Source organism: Podarcis liolepis, assembly GCF_965112155.1.
Source record: "Podarcis liolepis genome assembly, chromosome: 7".
NCBI lineage: Eukaryota > Metazoa > Chordata > Lepidosauria > Squamata > Lacertidae > Podarcis > Podarcis liolepis.
The window spans coordinates 31401578-31425782 of record NC_139561.1 but is presented as its reverse complement, the minus strand read 5'-3'; the positions used below and the strand labels follow the sequence as shown (position 1 = coordinate 31425782).

At 47.2% G+C, this 24205-nt stretch overlaps 1 protein-coding gene across 1 annotated transcript in view; it reads right to left on the bottom strand.

Annotated features, from left to right (window-relative positions):
* Positions 1-23958, bottom strand: part of SLC7A10 (solute carrier family 7 member 10) — a 43946-nt gene extending 19988 nt beyond the window's left edge. The window contains 1 exon segment of the mRNA XM_083512443.1: positions 23677-23958. Within this exon segment, the coding sequence (XP_083368569.1) occupies positions 23677-23920 (244 nt within the window). The 5' untranslated portion in view covers positions 23921-23958.
* Positions 23959-24205: the final 247 nt, after the last annotated feature.

Sequence of the window (24205 nt, the reverse complement as noted above, 5' to 3'; positions counted from 1 at the left end):
AGGGAATTCTCTGCCATCTAAGAGAATGTCTGCAGGAGAGCTTTTCACTTTCCCCGCTATCGTTGATGTGAGTGAAATCATATGAATGAAAGTGAACTGGGGGGGGGCACACTAAAACGCCATTAGCTGGTGCATTAGCTTTGTGGGGGTGCTTTGTGGAGCCCCCTTTCCCAAGATCCAGCTGTCACCTGATCATCGCACCTTGCAAAATCCTATGCATGGCGCTCCACGAGACTCGACAATCATCAGCGCTGGCAGAGCTTGCTCAGGGCTCTGTGCCCCCCCTGCTTTCATCTCAGACAACATCTTACCCTGACCCACACCCATATGAATGGCATCAGGTGGGAGGGCAAGAGATTCCTCAAAACTGTCACAGAAGAAGAGTGCATAGCTACGGAACTCCCTTCCACAGGAGGCAGTAATGGTCACCAACTTAGATGGCTTTAGAAGAGCATTAGACAAATCCACGGAGGAGAGGGCTATCGATGGCTACTAGCCATGACGGCTATGCTCTTCCTCCATAGCTGGAGGCAGCAAGCTTCTGAACATCAGCTGCTGGAAACCACAGGGCTCTTGTGCTTGCTGGTTTCCCACAGGCGTTTGTTTGGGCCACTGTGAGGATAGGATGCTGGACTAGATGGGCCATTGGCCTGATCCAGCATTCTATTATTACGTTCTTATGAGAGTCCCAAGGGGAAGACGGAGAGGCCTGCAGGTGCAGTTGTTAGACCATCCAAAGAGCTGCTACGCTTAACCCATTTGCAGGCCACGATAGGATGGGGAAATGTTGCAAAAATGAACTAAAGCAACACACACACACACACACACACACACACACACACACACACACAATGAAGCACTGCAGACATGCCGTCAGCAACCTTGGCAACACTACAACCGCCCACCAATCTCAGGCTGACGCCCCCAGACAATAAAGGAGGAGCAACAGAGTTACTGCCATTGCTCTGCCAACAGCAGTCCTGAGCAGAGAGCGAACCAAAGCTGCTCTAAAGTGTAGTATTTCCTGTATACCTGTGAAACTCAAACCATGGTTTGGAGTCTGAACCATGGTTAGTGTAAACTGTGGTTTGGCATGATGTCTGAACTGAGCCTCCATCTTCATTTCCCCACTTCACTGAAAGAGGTATTAGAGAGGGTTGATCTTAATAACAGGATGTGATAAATGAATGAACTTCCCAGTGTCTTAAAATGCGGCAACCATGTTCTCCTCGGTGCGCCAGGCTGGGGGGGCAGGCGGGTGAAGAAATAGGCAAACCCAGTAGCTGTGTACCCTCGATGCTAAAGAAAAGCCTTTTTGTTCCTAACAACTTTGAGAAATTCAGCCACAAATCGTTCAAGAGCCATTCATTCATGTGAAAACACGAGCCCTGTAGCCCTGCCAAAGTGGAGGAGAACTGAGGTGATCCGCTCCAGAATTCCTAGTCACGCAAGTACACCCATTTAGCCTCGGTGGCACCGTTAATCTATGACACACGCAGTGTGTTTCGGGGTGTGCTCTTATGCCGGGGGGTGGGGGAGATTCTATAGTTTCCAGCAGGATAGAAGTACCATTTCACTCTTGCGACTCAGTGGACAACTGCAGCTTCCCTCAAAACACACAACATGCAATACGAAGGAGAATTAAAATCTCCCTAACCAGGAGTGGCGTCCATCATGTTGTGTGCTTTTAAAGCACCTTAGCCAACTCTCTGATCTAGGTTAAAGTAAGGGAATGTGATTGGCAGCCGCCCTCTTCTCCTGGACTCCTGTGGAAAAACACTCTTGGATAATGTGCTTATGAAGGATTATAATGCTATTTTTCAAATAGGACCACTCTCTCCTCGTAACCTTCTTTTTCACTTCTTGCTTTTTTCTTTTCTCTTTACTGTTGTTATTGCTTGTTGTATATTAGAAATGAAAACAGGAACAAGTACATAAAAACCCGCAACTATCTAATCTACCTTCAGAGGCTTAAACATGATGTTAACCCATATCTTCCTTCAAAAAAAGCATCCAAGGGTGATCCAGGCAGGCGCCTCTTGTAGGATGCTGCGCCTCATGCCTGCAGTGTTATTTTAGTTTTATTGCACTTTCCAAATGACATCGTTGGCATAAAAATGCCAGTTTGTATTCCCCTCCCCCATTTAATCCAGATTTACCCTTTCCAGGGCAAATCAGATAAATAAATGAAACCTGTTCCCAATGACCCATTTGCAATACAGTGGTACCTCAGGTTACATACGCTTCAGGTTACATACACTTCAGGCTACAGACTCCGCTAACCCAGAAATGGTGCTTCAGGTTAAGAACTTTGCTTCAAGATGAGAACAGAAATCGGGCTCCGGCGGCGCGGCAGCAGCAGGAGGCCCCATTAGCTAAAGTGGTGCTTCAGGTTAAGAACAGTTTCAGGTTAAGTACGGACCTCCGGAACGAATTAAGTACTTAACCTGAGGTACCACTGTATCTGAACAACCCCCATGTACAACATTAACTCTGTCTGGAAGCACCCTCAGGATCCTGCAGCATCTTAAAGGCAATGTCTTTATTGTGGCCACCTTCCCAAGCCGGTGCCCTCAGGATGCTTCAGACTACAGCTCCTGACATGTGAAGAGCTGCCACTTCTGGGAGGGGACTGTAGTGTGAGCTTAGGGAGGTGGGGCACACTAATGTCTTGTACTTCCCAAAGCATCCTGAGATGGGAAAGAAATGTCACGCATTTCGCATTTCAAGGAGAAACTACATAGCCCATGCTTTCTGAAACAATCCATGGACTGAAACGCAACCTCCATCCTTTCAAATCTGCACATCTCCGAACTTCTCAGTTGCACTTCTCTGGCCAAGTCATGCGCACAAGAATGTGCATGTCTGAATGACGTGTGCAGAGAAAATGAATGTCACTTCATCTGTTTATGTTTGAAGAAACTCTGATCAGGGATGGGAAATCAATGCTCACCCCACATGTTGTTGGGCTACAACTCTCACCAGTCCTAGCAGGCAGCGGGAGGGCCACAGGGTTCCCGCCCCTGGGCTTTTCTCAAAATGAATTCAATGTGGTTTTACAATAATAAAATGTAGAATCATAAGGTGGATCTATACACAGGGGGTGGGATGAACACTATAAATAAGTCAGAAATTAGATCGTTATAACAAAATAAAAAAAACCCTACAGAAAAACACATATAAAAAGTTCCTGCTCTCTGGTGCCATCTGGTGTTGCATGTTTATAGTGCATTCAAATCATTGGTTTTTTTACTAATGTAGCCGAGTCCATAGAGTTGGAAGGAACACAAAAGTCATCTAGTCCAACTGACTCTTTTGCCCAATGTAGGGCTTGAACCCACAAACCTGAGATTAAGAGTGCCATGCTTTAGCAACTGAGCTATCATGTCACACGCACACCAGTTTTACACATCAACTCTCTCTCTCTCTCTCTCTCTCTCTCTCTCTCTCTCTCTCTCTCTCTCTCTCTGTGTGTGTGTACAACAGTTGAACAGCATTAACACAATCAGCCAAGAACCCTAGCAAATAGAAAGAACAGTGACTCCTAAAATACCTGAAGATCTAAAGAGAGCAGCATTAATGTAACACAAAAAAGAGAAAAATGCTCGGATAATAACCTCCTTTTAAACAGCTGCATTTTAACCAAGCACATCAAAGTATCAAGACTTGACGTGTCTCACCTGGAACAGCATTCCTCAAGGGTGGCCACTTTAACATGGCCGAAAGAGAAATCGCATCACGACAAAATTTGCACGCTCTATTCTATAGGTATAGATGCAAATTACCACCATTTTTTTAAAAAAGGAACGCGTTCTGTTTCGTCATGGGGGGCTGGAGGAGACTGTGGCCTGGGGGCCCTGTGTCAGTGCCTGCTCAGTCCACTCTCCAGGTGGCAACTTCCTGCCCGTCTCCCTTGAACTATTTCACAGGCCTATCTCATTGTTCCTTCCATTTCCCAGAACTGGATAGGGATGCAACTGCATGCAAAAGTCAGCATTATTTTGGGATAGGGTTTGGTGGTGTGCAGTTCCCATATATATGGGGCACGTGCTAAGAGGCGACAGTGAACAAACGGAAATGAAACAGAGCCTGCAAGCTACACCTAAATTCCAAGGCATAAATATACAGTGATATTTCATAGTAGACAAGAATGGCCTGTACGATGGTGGCGAGTTAATACGGACCAGCTTTACCAAACCTTCCAAGTGTCCTTATTTTCATGGGACGTCCCTGATTTAGAGAAGCCATCCTGGTTTCTGATTTGATCCTGGAATGTCCCGCTTCTCCTTAGGATATCCCTATTTTCACTGGAGAATTGTTGGAGGGTATGGTATGGAGTTATCCGAACCACCAAGCCATCTTAAGGCAATCATGTATAGGGAAGTTTTTTTAAAAAAAAAAGTTTAATGTTTTCTTATGTTGGAAGCTGCTCAGAGCTGCTGGGGCAGCCCAGTCAGATGTGTGGGGTATAAACAGTAAAATTATCATTTATGGAATGGGACGTCCCTATTTTCAGTGGAGAAATGTTGGAGGGTATGCTTTACTCTTAAGGTTGGGATCATTTTGAAACAATGGCAGTAATGGAAACAGGCACCCAACTCTGCCGCAAGCGAAGAAAGAGTCAGTCCTCTAGTTTCTAATGGATATCCTTTTTCTGGCAATGCCTTATGGGAAAGCAAAGGGCAGCCATTAGAAACTAGAGGACGAAAGAGGACACATCTAGTCTAATTTGCATGCATAGATGTAAATGGAGAAGTAATTGCCCTAATTTAAACAGAAATACAATACATTTCACTGTAAATGGGGGAGGATGGTGACCAGGGCGAGCTGGGAGCCTGCTCAGTCTGTGGTCCAAGTTAGTTGAGGGACAATTTCAAGGGTCCCTCACCTGCTTCCAGAAACCAATGATGAACCAAGCCATTCTTCCAAGAGAGGAGGCCTACTTCAGCCGAGGCTGAGGGCTGCTTTGTTGGGCACGATATCCCACTGGCTTCGGTGTGCCCAGGACCGCAGCCCTGGGCTGGGGCTGGATTGTGCCCACAGTTCAACCCCAGGCTCATTAAATTTGATGAGGGCACCCCAGGTTTACTCTGAGGGCCGAGTGGCCGAAACAAAACAAACTTTACATAAGCCCGTCTTTGCTTTGCTACCGGGCATTGAACTAAGCAGGCCCCGGTTCAGCGCCCAGGGGTCTAATTGAGAAGGGATAATTCCCTGTGCCTTATGTAACATGCCATGTCCTCTTGGCGGCAACAAGGACTGGCGATGAGCAAATGGAGGAGCCACCCTGAAATCCAAACAGGATAATTTGGTCTTTTCAGGGTCAATGTGGATGGAGCAAATGCTTTGCATGCAAAAGGTTCGATCCCCAGCAGCATGTCCAGCTAGACCTGGGAGAGACACCCTGCCTGAACCCCGGGGGGCGGGGCGGGGGCTGCTGCCAGTCAGAGTACACAATACTAATCTAGATAGACCAAGAGTCTGATTCAGTATAAGGCATCTTCCTATCTCCTGTCTTCCAAACTTTGGGGTGCTGAGGGGCATGGTGGAAATTGTTGAATGGTGGCATATTATGTAATCCCACAGCTGGGGGGGGGGAGCACTGATGCAGTGGGGAGCCCACCAAGACTGGAATTGGCCTGCAGGATGGGGTGAAGGAAGTCCAGCAGAACAGAACATAGTTTTACTGGGTCAAAACAGTGGAGCAGATTCTCTCTGACTCCAACTCTTACGTTCCTCACACAAGTTCTTTGCAGGAGCAAAACATGGGACAAGAGAGGGTGGTTTTTTTGCTTGCGGTTTTTTCTGTTTTGTTTTTTTGCTTGAGCTATAATTCCAGCATTCCTCCTGGATTTTACTGAGGTAGGAATTTCTAATCGCATTATGTTATGACCAAACTTTAAAGATTTTTAAAAATTGGTTTTAAGATTTATTTATTTTTAATACAAAAACGTTATTCTTTAAACTGCCACTGAGTTGTAAAGAAGTTATTTGGCTGCAGGGCAGAAACGCATTTTCTTTATTAACACACACACACACACCTACAACTGAGCCTTTAATGATTTCGCTGATGTGGTTTTTATGTAGAAGTTTTCTGAAAGCAAAAGCTTGGAAAGGGGGTATGAGAAATCCACGCGTTCCCCTCCCCCACCTCCGCAATCCTACAGTATTGCAAGGCATCACCTCATGGATCAGGCTGATCAACTTGTTGCCCCTGCTGAGGATTATAATGAAATGTCTTGGAACTGAAGAACCTGGAACCCCAGATATAGAGGACAGAGGCGCCTTTCCCATAGGGCTTAGTGGTTCGTTGCGCCAGGGCGCTGGCCTCTCAGGGCGCCCCAGCGAGTGGAGGAGCTGTGCAGCTTTGCGGGCGGCCTCCCCTTTCCCTGCACCCGCCAGCTGCGCCTTGCCAACCATATGGCTGGCGGGTATGCAGCTTCCTTCCCAAGCCTCTGCGGGAGGAGAGCGATCCCTGCAGAAGCTTAGGGTGGAAGCTGCGCCCCACCAACTATATGGTTGGCTGACGTGCAGCGCTCTCTCTCTCTCTCTCTCTCGTCCACCTGCCCTGTGGGAAGAGGGAGGAGGGCAATTCAAGTGGGAAGGAAGAAGAAGATGAGGAGAGTCACCCCCCCCATTTGCCCCCTATGTAGCTCGAGCCGTGAGTAGCAGCACCTGCTGCCCTGGTTTCTCTCTCCCTCCCTGGAATCGTACCCTGTGTTTAATGTTATGGGCAACTCTATCCCAGGGAATGGAAGCCTCCTCCCTCCTCCTCCTCCTCCTCCTCCTCCTCCTTCTTCTTCTTCTTCTTCTTCTTCTTCTTCTTCTTCTTCTTCTTCTTCTTCTTCTTCTTCTTCGGGGATGGGCTCCTTCTCCGGCCACCCCACCCCACCCCACCAACAAGGTCCCTAGGGGTTGTAAAGCACACCAGACCATTTAGCACCGACCCCATTCATTCCAGCAGCTGGCCATCACCCACTCACTCCAAGCCCTACAAAAAATATCATCACTATTAATAATAATAATAATAATAATAATAATAATAATAATAATAGTACTAGTACTAGTACTGCCCTCCACCCATAGATATCAGGGCAGCTCACAGCCTGAAACTACGGTACTAAGCACATGCTAAAAACTAGAACAAAGGCAAACCAAACCAAGCCAGCAACGCTCCTTCTCCCTTATTTGTAAAACAAGCCTGTTAATTGCCTATCCAACAAAAATAAAAGGCACTGAAGGTTTTTGAGATCAATGCAAGCTAAAAAGCATTGCAGGGGGTTGGGCTAGATGACCCGCAGGGTCCCTTCCAATTCTACGTTTTCCTGAAAAAAACACACGCACCACCCAGCTATGGTCCCTCTGCTGCCCTCGCCCCAAGCAACTGCGTGTGAGACTTGCTCCCCAGAAAGTGTGCCTTGTCTTGCTACCTGTGGTTTTTGGTCTCTCATCAGCCCCCTCCCCCCAATCTGCTCATATTCCTTTCTCCCTAATCTCCAATATTACATTTTCCTCTGGTTGAGACTTAAAAGAGAAAGCCATAATTCCCAACTGTGTTTCTTGCTGCAGTCCTATTGTCTTCTCAGAAGTAAGGTCCTATTAGATTCAGCAGGGCTTACTCTCAGGTAAGTGCAGTTAAGGCTGCAGCCTTGGTGACCCAAGTTTTGGGTCCTTTTTAGGTTCAGGATGTCACTGCTTTACACCCCCACCCCACCCCACCCCCACAAAATTTGAAAACGTCAGTTTTGTACTGAAAACACAAATTGGCCGGGAACTTCATTGTCTGTGTCTTTATTAATTTATTTAAAGAACAACAAACTGGCGATTGCTTTAAGTTTTTGATATGTGGTGATTTGAATCATGAGGATGAGTTAGAAGAACTGCTGGGTCTTGAATGAGTCTTGCTTTGGAATTGAGGACTTCACTGGATTTTCTTCTGCCTTTTCATTTTATTTCATTTTATTCTCATTTGTTCTAAGCCAGGGCTTGTTAGAGACAATGCGTAAGCGCGGTGTCAGCTCCCTAAAAAAAAGTCAACAACTTTGGGGTCCCCCCCCCTTATAAAAGGTTGACAACTCTGGGAAACGGGGGGGGGGGGCGAAGGGATCTTAGCACCACAGCTCCAGATATGCTTAAGACGGCCCTGATAGAGGAGCAAAACTACTCCAGGGCTAGTATCTTTCAGGTGGGGGCCTGCTGGAGAGCACAGGGGTCCACAGACCACTTTACAGTGGGCCTCAGTGCCACAACCTACCTAGCCCTTGAATGCCTTTGGGTTGGACCAATGCCTCGTGTGCTGGGGGAAGGAAGCTGAGAGTCAGGGAGAGAGGACCTCTTTCTCCAAGGTGAGAACTGCAGTGCAATATTATAATCTTAGAATATCTAACTGTGAAGATACATAAAATGAAAGGGTTTAAGGTCAGTGAGGAGGAGGAGGATTGGTTTGAGAAGATATTGAATTATTTGGGTAGGTTTGAACAATCTGGGGCAATTAAAATGTTAAAAGTTAAATAAACCTTGTGGAGGGAGGAGTGTTAAGGTATACAGAATTGTACATATGGTTGGTTTGAATATGTCATTATTGATTACGTATATGCAATGTATCAGCCACCTGGGGGGGGGGGTTTCACTGTTTGTGTTTTGGTTGTTGATAAAAAAAAAATATTTTTTTTTTAAGAAAGAGGCAGAAGGTTAATATTTTTTAAAATGGTGAAAGGAGAATAGAAAGGAACAGGCTAAAACAGGGAAGCTGTTACGGGAGAAAGTGCAAGTAAAAGGAAGGATTAAAGAAACCGTCAATTGCGGGAGGAGTTAGAAGTTTGCTGTGAACGGGAGAAAAAATTACAAGAGATGAGGAAAAGAAAAGAAGTTTGACAAGCCTGGAAGAGGAGGGGAAAGCAATCACAGTAAAAGCCCCCTAGATCAGCAAATCCCTCCTATAATGGGGAGAAGAGTCAACATTCTTCCAGAGCTAATGTCTGTATTGGAACTGAGGAGAGATGAAGAAGGAGCCCCTTGAGAGAAGGAAAATGAGGTGGCAGAGAATTTAGCAGTGGTATGGAAAAGGCACCCACTAGATCTGCTTGCCAAGCAGAGGATCTCTTAGCAGTGAAAAGATGCACAACTCGCCTGCGTTAAGTGACCTGTGGTCTGCGCTTTGCTTACAAAGCGAAGATGCACCTTCTTGAGTGAGGCGAGTCCCAGAATTCCTTGCAAGAATCCCAGCAAGCACTAGGTCACTGGCTCCCAAAATCAGTGGCCCCACCCCCTGGGGGCACTGGGAGCAGCCGAGTGGCAAATCACCATCAGACTTCAAAAAGCTGGTATTGCTGGATCAAGTTCCTTAGTTTCGTTGAATTAATCAAACTAAAGAGTTTTAAATGGATTTGGAACAAATGTGCAATTATTCGTTACTGTTTTGAATTAATTGTGTCTTTATGTTCCTTATTGGGTCATGCAAACTATTCTTGTGAATAATGCTTTTTTTAAAATATGAGGTCGGTGGCCCAGAGGATGAGTTTATGGAACGGGGAGGACGGGACCCCCCCAAAAGTCTGAGAACCATTGCGCTAGGTGGTCTCCTAGCAGAGCATAATTTACCTTCTGCCTGACCTTGTTGTACCCATTTATTTCAACAAGGCCCAGGAACTATGGCTGTCTTTGGCAGCTGGGCATCCTATTCAGTGTTCCGTTCCATGCTTGTCTGTTCTGATTTTTTCCTCCCTTCAGACAAAACTTCCTCCCAGTCCTCTGCCTTTCTTCCCTTCCTGACATCCTGCTCCTTCTGTCTTGCCAGTGTGAGGTGATGCGGCTTGCATTTCATTAGGCGAAATCGAAGCCTCGCACAGCCAGACGGAGGAGAATCTCCTCGCCACACTCTGGGGTGTTATGCAAGGGAGCTCAATCGGCAAAAGCAAATCTGCGCAGCGGGAGAAGGAATCTGGGCTCAAACAAACAATACCAGCAGAGCCCCCCCGTCAGGTGTCTGCCAAGAAGAACCCCCTGGCAAGAAGAGTCCCCTGGACTCACTGAGGGAAAACGACTTGCCCAAAGGCCCTCCGAAAGCTGGAGCTGACCCCAAAGACTTCGCAGATGAAATGAGGGGCAGTCCTCTTCACCCCGACTCTCAGGCCAGCCATCACTTCCAAGAGGTTAATTGATGGCTACTAGCCACAATGGTCACAGAAGAAGGCAGAAATGCTTCTGTGTACCAGTTGCTGGAAACCCCAGAAGAAGAGAAGGCTTTGTGCTCGAATCCTGCTTGCAGGCTTCCCAGAAGAGGCCTCTGGTTGGCCACTGTGAGAACAGGATGCTGGACTAGATGGGCCATTGACCTGATTAACCAGTGGGCTCTTCTTATTGTTGTTCCTACGTTCTTAGCCACTCACTCAGCACTGCGAAAGGTTCTTTCTCTGCTGATGAATGTTAAAACTCATTATGGTGTATTGTAGTAGAGGAAATTGCTTGCAAAAAGGTATACATTGGTCAAAACTGTGTACAAAAAGATGTCTATCATGACACAACCCCAAATTGTCCCTATTTTCCATGGACAGTCCCAGATTTGCAAAAGTCGTCCTGGTTTCTGATTTGATCCCAGAATGTATCCCTTTTCCTTAGAATGTCCCTATTTTTATCGGAGAAATGTTGGAGGGTATGGAATTATACGCCACCCCACCCCCCCGAGCCAAGGAGATAAGTAACTATACACTACAGCCTTTAGAAGACACCTGAAGGCAGTCGTGTATAGGGAAGTTTTAAAAATGTTTAATGTTTTATTACCATATGTTTTTATATAGGCTGGAAGCCACCCAGAGTGGCTGGGGCAACCCATTCAGATGGGTAAAAATAATAAAATTATTTATTATTAGTATTAGTATGAAATAGGCCACAGGGGTCAGCAAACTTTTTCAGCAGGGGGCCAGTCCACTGTCCCTCAGACTTTGTGGGGGGCCGGACCATATTGGGAGGGGGGGGGATGAACGAATTCCTATGCCACACAAATAACCCAGAGATGCATTTGAAATAAAAGCACACATTCTACTCATGTAAAAACACCAGGCAGGCCCCACAAATAACCCAGAGATGCATTTTAAATACAGTGGTACCTCGGGTTACATATGCTTCAGGTTACATACGCTTCAGGTTACAGACTCCACTGACCCAGAAATAGTGCTTCAGGTTAAGAACTTTGTTTCAGGATGAGAACAGAAATTGTGCTTCAGCGGCACGGCAGCAGCAGGAGGCCCCATTAGCTAAAGTGGTGCTTCAGGTTAAGAACAGTTTCAGGTTAAGAACGGACCTCCGGAACGAATTAAGTACTTAACCCGAGGTACCACTGTAAAAGGACACATTCTACTCATGTAAAAACACACTGATTCCTGGACCATCCGTGGGCCAGATTTAGAAGGTGACTGGGCCAGATCCGACCCCAGGCCTTAGTTTGCCTACCCATGGAATAGGGTGTCCCTATTTTCATTGGAGAGATATTGGAGGGTATGCAGTCCTGTTCCAAAACATGGTGGCGGCTTTTATGGAAGAGTAAGGAAGAAACCTTTCAGGCTAATAGCTGTGCAGACTCAACAGCAAAGCTGATCTCTCCCCACAGGGTTCCCTGCATTTTTGAACCTTTTGCAGTATTTTCCTTTGCAATATTAATGTGTTGCTAAGGTAGCGAGTTCCTTTCGCAGCAAAGCGCAGCGCTTAAACCTCTTGGAACTTGCGGGCTCTTCGCAAAGCTGCCCCAACTGCGAATGCACATATTTAATTATAGAAAGCATATTGAAACTAGTGGCATCTCACAGTTTCATTCCCCTTTTAAAATTTGCTGGGCATGATCCAGCCAAAGCAAAGCACCTGTAAGTCCCATTGATGTCAGTGGAAAAGCTTTAAGCAGGGGTTTCATCCCCCATTGAAATGAATGAGGCCCAAAATATAATGGAAGTGATCCCAGAGTCTGTCCACTGAAAGCATGAGACAGCCAAGCTCAGCCAGTATGAGCCTAGCTATGGCCTGGATAGCAGACTTGTCTCAAAAACGCTGTGTGTACCTCCCTCAAGTTCTCTAAAGAAAAAGCAGGATAGTAATGAAATAAACCAGCAGTTCTTAACTTTATCTTGATCATGGCCACTCTTTTAAATTTGGCAGCTACCTGGTCTAATCCCAATACATTTTATGCAGTGAAATCACAGCATTCATTAAGAAGCTTCTTCCTTCCTACTCTCGTTTCCTGAATTCCCATGAGCATCATAACAAGGATTCTGCAAGAAGGAAAGCTGAATCCTGTATAATTTATGTGTGTTTCCACCCTAATTTTTCAGTGGCTCATTTCAGACATCATATCAAACAATGGTTTGTACTAGCCCCACAATTTAGAGCCCAAACCATGGTTTGAGTTTCCAAACGGAGGCAAACCATGATTTAGAGCCCCTTGTCTGCTTTCAGTTTTCATCTGCCCGGCATTCCCATCTTCAGGTGCAGAGAAATGGTTGTAACTGTGGTTTGTCAATTTAAGCATCATGCCAACAAGTGGTTTCATGGCCAAAGCAAACTGTCACCTGTCAATGAAGACTGCACACTAAACCACAGCTAAACCTTTCTTAATCAAGGTTTGGTGTGAGGTCCAAAATTGAGTCAGAGAGCTGGAAGATTTGAGCTCTGAGTTTAGATGGAAAGGAGATCCACAAACGCCCAGTTGCTTCCTTAGAATCCTGTTCAGGGTCATTGGTTTTGTTGCTTGCTGCAGGGAGATTAGTTTCTGGAGTGCTCTGCCTTGCTAGTATATCGGTAAATCAAATATTACAAGACACCTCCGGTTGTGATACCTCCAGATGAAGGAAAGGAGAAGGCGTTTTCTACCTCACTGCCTATTCACTGCAGGCAGCACTGCTTCCATTCTGACACAGTTTGTCTTCCACACAAAAAATGTGTTACTCGCTGTCTGCTGTGGCAAAATTATGTAACTGATGCAATTTATTACATATATGATGTTAGCTGCATCATCATTAAATGTGTCTACCCCATGCCTCTTATTACAAAAGAAACACAATGCAAATAGGAAAGAAACGCACTCTGGAATGTATTGTTTGCAAACGGACAGAAACAACAGCCACATTTGCTGGATTGATTTCCACCCAGGACACGTGGTATAAGTGCCCTGCTCTGCCAGGTTAAGAGTGAGGAGGAACATCCTACTATGTCGAAACCAGGGATCATAGTTTGTTGCTCCCTTGCAAGCCACATTCCGTCAGCTGGCAACAAACCTTTACTCAAGGTTGGCCAGCGATTGTGGCCTGTGAGGAAGAAACAAACCACAGTCCCTGGGTTTGATTCAATGGGGAGCCAAGGCACAATGGTTGGTTTATCCCACTCACGCCAAAGGAAGAGCAAAGCAGGCGCCATCTGGCAGCAGGGGCTAGCTTGCTGCTTCTTTATAATAAATCACAATTTGCCGGAAAGTCTGGCTTCCTGTTACCTGTGAATGCAGCCAGTGAGGGCTTCCACACTGCTTCAAGGGAAACCTGGAGTTTTTAAGAAATGCAATTCTGCAGCTAAAACCGCATTCAACAAGTTTTCTGTGCTCCCAGGAAACACACAGCCCTGCCTCCTTCCTCAGCCAGCAGTGAGCCTTATGCAATAATCTGGCCTTGTCTTGAACTTCTGGCGTATATAGATTTCCCCCTGGGAAATTTGCAGGAGCAAACAATGTACAACGATTATATTGTAACCAAGTAAATGGAACCTATAAGCCCTCAGTTCCTGAAAACACCCATGGATGTTGCAGTATCTACGTGGTGACAATTTGTATTCCAGAGGAGAGGAGGAGGCCAGAAAGTAACACTTGCAAGGGCAGCCATGTTGGGTAACAACAGTTTAGCAGCTCAGATGCCTACACATTGCACCCAGGAAAGTCTGGTCCAAAATCTCAAGGTTCAGAAATTGTGAACATTTGTAACATAAAATCGTGATCTAAATGGCTAGCCTTCATCTCTTAATTTCCTGGCACGAACAAAGCGGCCTTTGCACCAGTTTTTGTATGCCTGACCTGTTTTGTTGTTTACATCTTATATCTGGTGCGCATGTACATACATGCAAGGAGACTGAAGCTACCTTCAGATTTAATATCAAACCATGCATGGGCAACTTTGCATAGAGGTCATGTGACACAAAGAGTCAGCTCCTACTCAGGAACGGCTATGGGCAGGATTCCTGCTTTGCGGGGGGTTGGACTAGATGACCCTCGGGGTCCCTTCCAACTCTACAGTTCTATGATTCTATGACTCTTTCAGATTTGCAGTTCCCTTCATTGCTTCTCCCTAGTGTCACATGCGAGGGGTTGGAATGAGAAACATTCGCAGTTAGCATCCAAACACAGCAAACAATGGTTTGCTAAGGCCACTGCATACCTTTAAACTAGGACCACAAACTAGGACCAGAGGGTTGTGAGTGTCAAACTGGTCCTTTTCATGCTAATTTGTTAGTCTTCAAGGCAAAGGCCACACCGGCTGCATTCAGACGTAACAACAAACCATGGTTGCGAGACAGGCAAGTGCAAACCATCATTTGCCTGTTTGGATAAGGGGAGGAGGCAGGCAGGTGGATATGAGCCTCAGAATCAGGCTTGCTTGTTGTGCTAAAACTAGGGTGTGGTCCGACTGTAGCAAATATAATATATTTCCCCATCTTTCCTAACCTCCATGACAATTTATTTATTTATCTGTTGCATTTAAACCCTCCCTTTTCTTCCAAGGAGCTCATGATGGCGTAGATTGTCCTCCTCCTCATTTAATCTCCACAACAAACCTGCAAGCTAGGTTAGGTTAGGCTGAGAGGCAGTGACTGGCCCCTGAGGACACATCAAGTGAGCTTCACACCTGTGGAGAGATTTGAACCCTGGTCTCTTGGGTTCAACACTCTAACCACCACACCACATTTGCATTCAGCGTTAGAATGGGGCCCTTTCATTTCAGCATCTATAAAGGAGAATATTGCTCTGCGTTGCCTCTTACACCTTTCCTGAATCCCTGAAAAATGGGCAAGTAAGATTGAAGCACAGAACATGGTCCTGAACGTGTATACTGACTTTGAGCCTGATGTCTCAGCGCTCAAGGCAGGGAGCACACTGGGTTGTATTTGTGTTTTCTGCCCAGCCCCAACTTGAAAAGGAGTTGCAGGGATCAAGCTGGTGTTTGAACTTGAAAAACAATGTGGTATAGTGGTTAGAGCATTGGGCAAGGACCTGGTGAAGACTAGGGTTCAAATCTCCCCACAGGTGCCCTTTGGCTAGTCATTCTTTCTCAGCCTAACCTACTTCACAGGGTTACTGGCATGTACTATGGAGAGGGGCCACTTTGAGCTCCTTAGTGGATTATAAAAGCAATTACAATGGTACCTCAGGTTACATAAGCTTCAGGTTACATACGCTTCAGGTTACAGACTCCACTAACCCAGAAATAGTACCTCGGGTTATGAACTTTGCTTCAGGATGAGAACAGAAATCGTGCAGCGGTGGTGCGGCGGGAGCGGGAGGCCCCATTAGCTAAAGTGGTGCTTCAGGTTAAGAACAGTTTTAGGTTAAGAACAGAGCTCCAGAACGAATTAAGTACTAAACCCGAGGTACCACTGTATTAAGTAAAAGTAATGACATGTAAATGAATAAATAATTTTTGGTCTTATCCTCTCAACAAGAGCAGCAAATTTCTTTCCAGTTTCTCAGAGCTATCATGCTATGAATAATTTACAAGCCTAACCTCCCTCATGGCGTTGTTTTGGGGATTAAAGGAGGAAGGGAATAACCATAAGTTCCTTGGAAAAAAATGTGGTGTATATATGCAATGAATAAATAAAAGTAATAAATGAGCAGAATGCAAAGCAAACAAGTTATCCTGAAGGCCTCACATATAAAAGGTCAGAACTGGCCAGTGAAAAGGTCAGCTCGTTGATTAGTTGTCCAATCAATATTGATGCGTGTTTTCATTATTGGATTCTATAGCCAAAACATTAGGACATACCGTAATCTTTTCATCACGTGTTTAATATTCTTGTACTATTTAAACACAACACACAAACATGGCTAAGGACATTTGTTGGAATGGCTGTCACTCAGTGACAGAGCACCTGCTATTCACCTAAATTCAATTCCCAATAGCAGTATCACCAGGTGGGGCTCAGAGACAGCCCCTGCTGAGACCCTGGAGAGCCATTGCAGCCAGTCAGTGTGGACAATACTGAGCTAGGTGGACCAAGGGTCTGACTCGGTGTAAGGCATCTTCCTATGTTTCATGCTCTACCCCAAGAAAGAAACATATAGAGACGCTTTCACCCCAAAATAGAGTGACACTACACAAGAACAGAGGGACGCAGGTGGCGCTGTGGGTTAAACCACAGAGCCTAGTACTTGCCGATCAGAAGGTTGGCGGTTCGAATCCCCGCGACGGGTGAGCTCCCATTGCTCAGTCCCTGCTCCTGCCAACCTAGCAGTTCAAAAGTACATCAAAGTTCAAGTAGATAAATAGGTACCGCTCCAGCAGGAAGGTAAACGGCCTTTCCGTGCGCTGCTCTGGTTCGCCAGAAGCGGCTTAGTCATGCTGGCCACATGACCCGGAAGCTGTATGCCGGCTCCCTCAGCCAGTAAAGCAAGATGAGCGGCACAACCTCAGAGTCGGTCACGACTGGACCTAATGGTCAGGGGTCCCTTTACCTTTTACACAAGAAAAGGGACTTCAAAATAGCTTCGTCTCCATTAGAAGTCTTGGATGTGGAAGACATGTTAAGAGGTTGCTGTACACAAAGCAAAACTACTTTGAATATGGAATCAAGTATGGAATCAAAAGCAGGGGAAAGCAAGCTACGGCTGCCTTTGCCAATCTAGTGATGTCCAGATGTTTTGGACTACAACTCCCATCAGCCCCAGCCGTCAATCAAATTGTAAAACGGTACCTGAACCGTGCAGAGCAGGGGGGAGAGGATCGCAGGGGCCTGTACAACAAAGAATTCTGAAAAGTGGGGGAGCCAGTCACTTGGAGAGAGGCCCATGTGCATACCACGGGGTTTGGCTCATGCTTGGTTGGAGGTAGGGACTGCTCTCGCAATCCCTATGAACATTCATTGAACAAGCGAAAAGAACTTATGCTCTGAGGTGTACAGACAAATTGCGGTGTGCCGGCAGACCAGCATCACCAACTAGGCTTGGTGGGAGTGTGTGTGTGTCTTTAAACCATGGTTTGTGATAATGATGGTTTAGCTTAATGTCATAAAAACAGAAGAAGAGCCTGCTGGGTTGTGCTAATGACCCATCTAGTCCAGCATCCTGCTCTGAACTGTGGGAAACCAGCAAGCGAGATTCTAGAACAAGAGGCCTCTCCCCTCCTTTGGTTTCCAGAAACCGAATGTCCTCAACACTCAGCTTCATTAGATGTGCGAACTGGCAGACCAAAATTATGGTGGTCGTTTCCCCTCCAAGAGGCTTGCCTGTGTCAGAGGAATGAAATTGCTGAGTGGATGAGGAATCAAAGCAGACAAGAAGCTCTCAACCATGTATGTTTGGAACCTCAAGTCATGGCTTGCTTGGGTTCTAAACTATGGTTAGAGCAAACTATGGTTTAGTGTGATGTATGAACTGAGTCACATGTTGCATTAAAATATTCGTTCTGAGCTAGATTTTCACTGTGTTGCACAAGTGATGGCGAGTTCACACAGCTGTAAGTTGTCCTACAAAAATGCTCTTGAAAGTCGTCTGGATCGTTACACTGTTTGTTGTCGATGTTTTCTTTTATCAACAAACTTTTTAAAAACTGCAGAAATCCATGTCTCAATGGTTCCCTTTTTTGAAAAAAAAATATAAGACAGTCTTAAAATGAAGGGGTGGGTATGTCAGTACTATTACTGTATTCCCATTTTGCTGTGTTTCTGGAGAGGGAGGTGAAACTGAGAGATTCTGGCATGCACCGAGTCACCTCCTAAGTCCATATTTGAGGCACAATTTAGCTCAGAGCCTTGCTGGGCTACACAGCTTACGCTTGTAACCACTATGCTCTGTCAAGCTCTCAAGAAAAAAGCCTCTGTCAGAAAAGATGCCTGGCTTCCCTGCGACAGAAAGGTAACAAATTGTGTTCTTATTTATTCCTTTGGTTGCCTCCATTAAATAGTAAGCCAGGAAGCAGGGTTCGTCGGATTTCCCTCCCTCTTTTCTGACGTGCCTGCTAATAATATTGTTATTCGAATCAAAGCTATTGTAGTGTTGGAAGGGACCCCAAGGGTCATCTAGCCCAACCCGCTGCAATCCAGGAATGAAAAACAAAAGCATCCGTGGCAGGCAGCCATCTTTATTAATCATAATACTAATATCACACACATCTCCACGCATCACCTTGGGTTGCCCTCGGTTTCCCCCATGCAAAATATCTCCATACCCTGACACAGCGGTGTTAACTATATTTTGAATGAACAACAAAAAAGGGGGTCATAATTAATATTCCCAGGACTGAATGCCATTGTGTCCCACAAAGAGGAAGAGGAAAGTGACATGGGCAGGTCAACCTGTTCCTCGCCATCAGAAACCACTTCATTCTTCCCCTGAATATGTTGGTGGCTACTCCTTTCTCCCTCCCTCCCCTTGGTTTTGTACCCAGGATGAGGGTCTTTGATGTTGGACGAAGATCAGCTGTGGCAGGAAGGCACATGGATGGACAAGAAAAATGGTTTTCTGTGTCCTCCGGGGACTCAATTAGGAAAATGGTGATGTATGTTGGTTTGTTTTCCCCCTTTCCCCTTGCCAGGAAACTCTTAATTAGAGCTCCTTGTTCTTTTCCTTTCTGTGTGGCTCGTTTTGGGACCTCAGAGGTGAGCTGCTAGTCAGGAAGGTTTTCGCGAGGGTGTCTTTCAAGGGAGCAGCGGCAGCTCCTTGCAAGAGATAGGAAAGACTCTCCACCTGCATTTCAGTTCCAACTTCTCAGCACAGACACATTCTGGTCTGCAGTTTTGACTGACGTAACCATTTTTGCAAGCAACACCCCCTCTTAGAATGCATCTTTCTAATTTATTTTCACAGCCTGACTGTGTTTTGCTTCTCATGTGGGTTTCCTAGATATGCTGTTCAAAGCAAACTGAATCAAAATCTCTGCCCCATCCCTACCTCTGCTAGAAGCCCTGGGAAGCTCCTGTCACTCAAGGAGATGACAGTGATGGTGATGATTACTATTCCTGATAGGCCACAGTCCTGTTGTTAATTTCCCTCCCTCGGATGATGCAGAAGCCCTGCTTTCCCTAAGCTGCTGCTTAAAAGCTTTTGGTCCTAATGGGAGCAAAAAAGGACGTTTTAAGAAAAAGGGCGTTTTAAGGACGAGAGGTTATGCTAAAGACTCAGAGACTCGGCAGACCCTGAACCACATCCAGCCACAGCTCAGACTATGCAGTCCACAACAGTGGACAATTCAGCTGTCAACCCATGTGAAGCAATCGCATGACCCAGACCACACTCTCCTGGGTCTGCATGTTACAGGTAGGGTTCCCAAATGACCAAGGCCTGGACTGTTCCTGGGTCTCTTCTGCTTTTAACAGTATGGTATATCATCATCAGTGGATAATCTGAGAAATGAGACACTGGAACTTCTCACAGCACAGAGGGAGACACCAGCTTACTCCAGATGTTTCGTGGCATGTGAATGAACGTTATATTTACACAACTCTCCCTTACACTCTCTGACATCTTTCCTTCTCAGTGTGTGGTGAACTATAGCGTGCCACATGTGATCTGGAAAAACTATAGTTTGCAGAAAACATGAGTTTCCCCACAAACCATGCAATGTCTGCTTTCGATGTATCAGAAAACAGAGCTTTGCTTCCGACACAAGCCCTATGAGGGCTCAATTCAGAACACACCCACAGAACTTATGCATCCTCAAAGAGCGGGAAGGCATTGCCACAACAGAGAGCAAAACTTGCATAAAATTTCCATATACTCTGGAGCAGGGCCTTTTCAGTGGCAGCACCCCAGTTGTGCAGCTCCCTCGCCTTGGAGGCACAAGGGACCACAGCACTGATAGGCTTCCAGCACACAGCAAAGACTCCTTTGGTCTCCTGAACTTTTAGAGGACGCGTTTGGTTTAAATTCTACTTCCCCCCGCCTTAGGCTCTGACCGCGCAGGAACGGTAGGCCCTCCTTAATCTAGTATCACCCATCACTTTGCAAACTCCTTTCCAAACCAGCAGTTAAGTTATTTCCACCCTGGCATCGTAAAACACAGCAAAGTCCTTTTCCCTCCCCCTGCCCTGAACTTCAAGTCTCCTTTGCGCACCAGAGAATCTTCCTTCGATGCACATTACCTGACTCCTTTCCCCATGCCTTCAACAACCCCCACAAACTCCGATTCAAGGAAGCCATCATCTGCACATGCCCAACAACTGTCCTAACTGTGCGCACCTCAGCTTAACCACAGTGTGTGTGTTTTCAAATTGGACGGAAGCTGGTTTGAGGGGAAACAAATCCATCAGGAGTATTCCTTAAGAAACTACAGATTGTCTATGGATTGTGGCTAGCACCCATGGGTCTTCAGCTTCATGCAGCAGCGGTGGGAGTGTACTGGAGCCAGGGCAATGGTCCTGCATGCAAGTCTATATGGTTGGGGCATAGATCCAGGGACGCCTGGGAGAGACTCCTTGCCCGAAACTCTGGAGAGCTGCTGCCAGCCAGTGTAGACAATACTGCACTAGATGGACCAACGGTCTTGACTCAGTGTAAGGCAGCTTCCTATTCCCCCTCGTTTCCTCTGACAGAGCCCTTTGAGGCAGGTTGGGCTGAGAGAGTGTGACTGGCCCTCAATGTCACCCAGTCAGCTTTGTGGCCTAGCAGGGCTCTGAGCATGGGTCTCCCCATTCCTAATGCATGACTCTTCTCCATTACACCACACTGTCCTTGTTGCAAGTTCAGGAGACCATTGCAAGGAGGCCATTGCAAGGAGTTTGGGATCAGAGGGTGGGGGGCTTCCTCCCTTCTCCACCCATAATAGACCAGCTTCATCTTGGATGCAGCTGCTCCTGGGTTGAAAACAAACCCACACAGACTGATCCCCATCCAGTCTTTGGCCACAGGTGGGAAGGACCAAGCTCAATGGTTGAATTATGGAATCATAGCATTGTAGAGATGGAAGAGACCCTGAGCATCATCTAGTCCAACGGCCTGAAATACAGGAATCACAACTTATGCATCCCTGACTGATGGCCCACCCGACCTCTATTCAAAAACCTGCAATGAAGGAGTCCGTTCCACTGTCAAACAGCTCTTACTTTCAGAAAGTTCTCCTTAAGGTTTTGTCACAATCTCCTTTCTTGTTGTTTGAATCCATTCATGGTCCTTCCCTCTGGAGCAGCAGAAAACAAGCTTGCTCCATCTTCCATGTGACAGCCCTTTGGATATTTGAATCATGCCAACCTCTCTCTGCCTCTTCTTTTCCAGGCTAAATCTATCCAACATCCTCAACTGTCCCTCATAAGGCTTGGTTTCCAGACCCTTTTATCCTTTGCTCAGCGGGAAGAAGGTCCCTGGCCAGTGATGGGGAAAGAGAAAAGCCCGTGACTGAGACCCTGGAAAGTCACTGCCAGTCAGAGTGGACATTACTGTGCTGGAATCTCATTAAAACAGAAAGGGGTCAAACCATCGCAAGAGGTAGGCATCCCCAAACTCGGCCCTCCAGATGTTTTGGGACTACAATTCCCATCATCCCTGACCACTGGTCCTGGTAGCTAGGGATGATGGGAGTTGTAGTCCCAAAACATCTGGAGGGCCGAGTTTGGGGATGCCTGGCAAGAGGTGTTGAAATTTTGGGAGGCTAGATAGTTGCAACGGAACGGTCTCGGGGTTGGGGTGCACGTTTTTATTTTTTATTATTATTACTTTGTTAAAATAAAAATAAAAATAATATTCACGAGGGCAAAAAATCTGTACTGGAATCTGACTTAATAATAACAATATTTTTTTATTTATATCCCGCCCTCCCCAGCCAAAGCCGGGCTCAAGGCAATGCTGCTTCTGATGTCTAGTGTTTGGCTTCAGACCTGAGCTTGCAGCTAGCTGAGAGGACTCACCAGAGAGCCTGGCATGGTGGCCCCAGAGCCCTTTGGACTGGGTCTCTCTTGGATCCCAGCACCTAGTGGATGAAGTATTGAGGGGGGCCAGGGAGGAAAGTGGGGGGGATAGACCTCTCTCTTCCTCGTCCCGTTCCTCAAAAGCCCCCACTAGGAACCAAGGTCCCTTCTGCTTCCCACAATATAATATTTGAGGGGGCCAGGCGTCCCCCAAAGTTGATAAGCATTGTCATTCAAATGGGGTTTGTGTGTGCTGCATCTTGTGATCGATTATGCGGGGCAGGTCACTCGGACACTTACCTGCCCCCCCCCCCAATATTTTATCCAAGTTAGCACCCCTGCCCACTTCTCCAGTAGTATTGAATTCTATTAAAATGGAGGGATTTGAATAGATTTAAAATTATAAGCTGTGGTGTTTTGTTTTTAAATCTGTTTTGATGCACATACTAGAAGAGAAGCCAGCTTGGGATCCTGGTGTATTTCTTGAAGCCCTGTCCTATCTTTTGGATTTGGTAGAGGGAGGTGTCTGGCATCTCAACAAAAGCAGCTGGATTTTCCTTCCTCTGGGACACCAAAGTTCCCACGACGGCCAGCATCCCTCAGGGCCAAACCACAGGTTAAAGAGAATGCAAAAATTCAGGATTATTTTTATATTTAAAAAAGCAAATAGCTGGAGGTGTGTGGTAATTAATAGGATCAGGGCACACAATGAGGGAGGATTTAACCCTTTTCTTCCCTGCTGTGGTCCTGGGCTTGCGGGGTGGGGGATATATACTGAACGTGGCATTTGCTTTTGGGATGGGATGGGGGATTTCTTCTTAATGCAGGTGGACCAGTAATGCACATTAGTAGGGCACACTTGCTCACAGGTGATAAAAGTGCACAGGACAATGCACTTTGTCACTTGGACACTTTCAAAACCGGATCTCCAAAGAGGCAGTGTGGCATAGTAGTTAGAGTGTCAGGCTTGCCAATGAGACACGGGTTCAAATCACAAGGAAGCTCACTCTTCCAAACTCAGCCTAAAGTCTTCTTCTCCCTCCCTCTCAAGCCAACCTGAAAGGGCTGTTGTGAGGACAGCATGGGGGGGTGGCAGAGAAACAGAAACGAGGATGCCGCCCAGAGCTTTCAGCAACGAGGATCCCCCCCCCCGAACTTTTGGGAAGGCAAGCCGGACAAAAACCACAATCCATACGGACGGCAAAGCGGCGATTCACACGTGCCCACCAACAAAGTCCTTTGGTAGGCTACAGGTGCCTCCGGCGTTTGCCGCGAAGCAGGTGCCCGGGATCCGCGGAAGCTTGGCACTGCCACCGACGTTACTCCAAGAAGCTCGGATCCGGTCCCCATTCCCACCCCACAACGCAGGAGAAAGCCAAGGGCAGGGAGAGCACTTTGCAGGGCGCGATCCTCCGACTCCCCCCTCCCCACAGCCAAACCCCCACTTTTTGAGCCAAGATAGATCTCAAGGTGGGGGGGGGGCAGAGTCTCGAGGAGCCCCCGTCGCTCCCGCACAGACTTTCCTCGGAGTTTCTGCCCGACGCCCCCTTCCCCGGGAGGCGACCCCCTCCCTCCCTCTCCCCCCACCCCAACTCTGACCTATGATGATGGCACAGGCGCTGACCAGCCCGATCTCCTTCTTGAGCGCGACCTTCTCGGCGGCGCCGGCGGGGCTGCTCGGGGGGGCGGCGCCCTCCGCCCGGCTGCCGCTCCCTCCGCCGCCGCCCTGCTGGGGGGTCTTCCCGGGGGGCTGCGGCTGCTCCTGCCGGGCGGGAGGGGCCGGCTGTTGCTGCTGCGCCGCGATGCTCTTGCGGAGGCTCCGCTGCTGGTTCTCCCCGGCCATCGCCTCGCCTCCCCCGCCGCCGCCGGAGCCCTCCGCTCTGCTCTGCCGCCCAGCTGCGGGGGAGGGGGCAACGGGGAGCGGGAGGGAGGGAGGGAGGCGCATGCGCCGTGCGAGGAAAGGAGCCCGGGGCGCCCGAGGTGGCTCGGCCCGGGGATGGCGGGGGGCGGGGGAGGTCGTGGTGTTTGTAACCCACCCACCCCCTCCGATTTCCAAGTTTGCGCGTCCAGTGAGAAAGAGAGAGAAAAGGATAGACGCGTGTAGACACATTCACACGCACACGCGGAC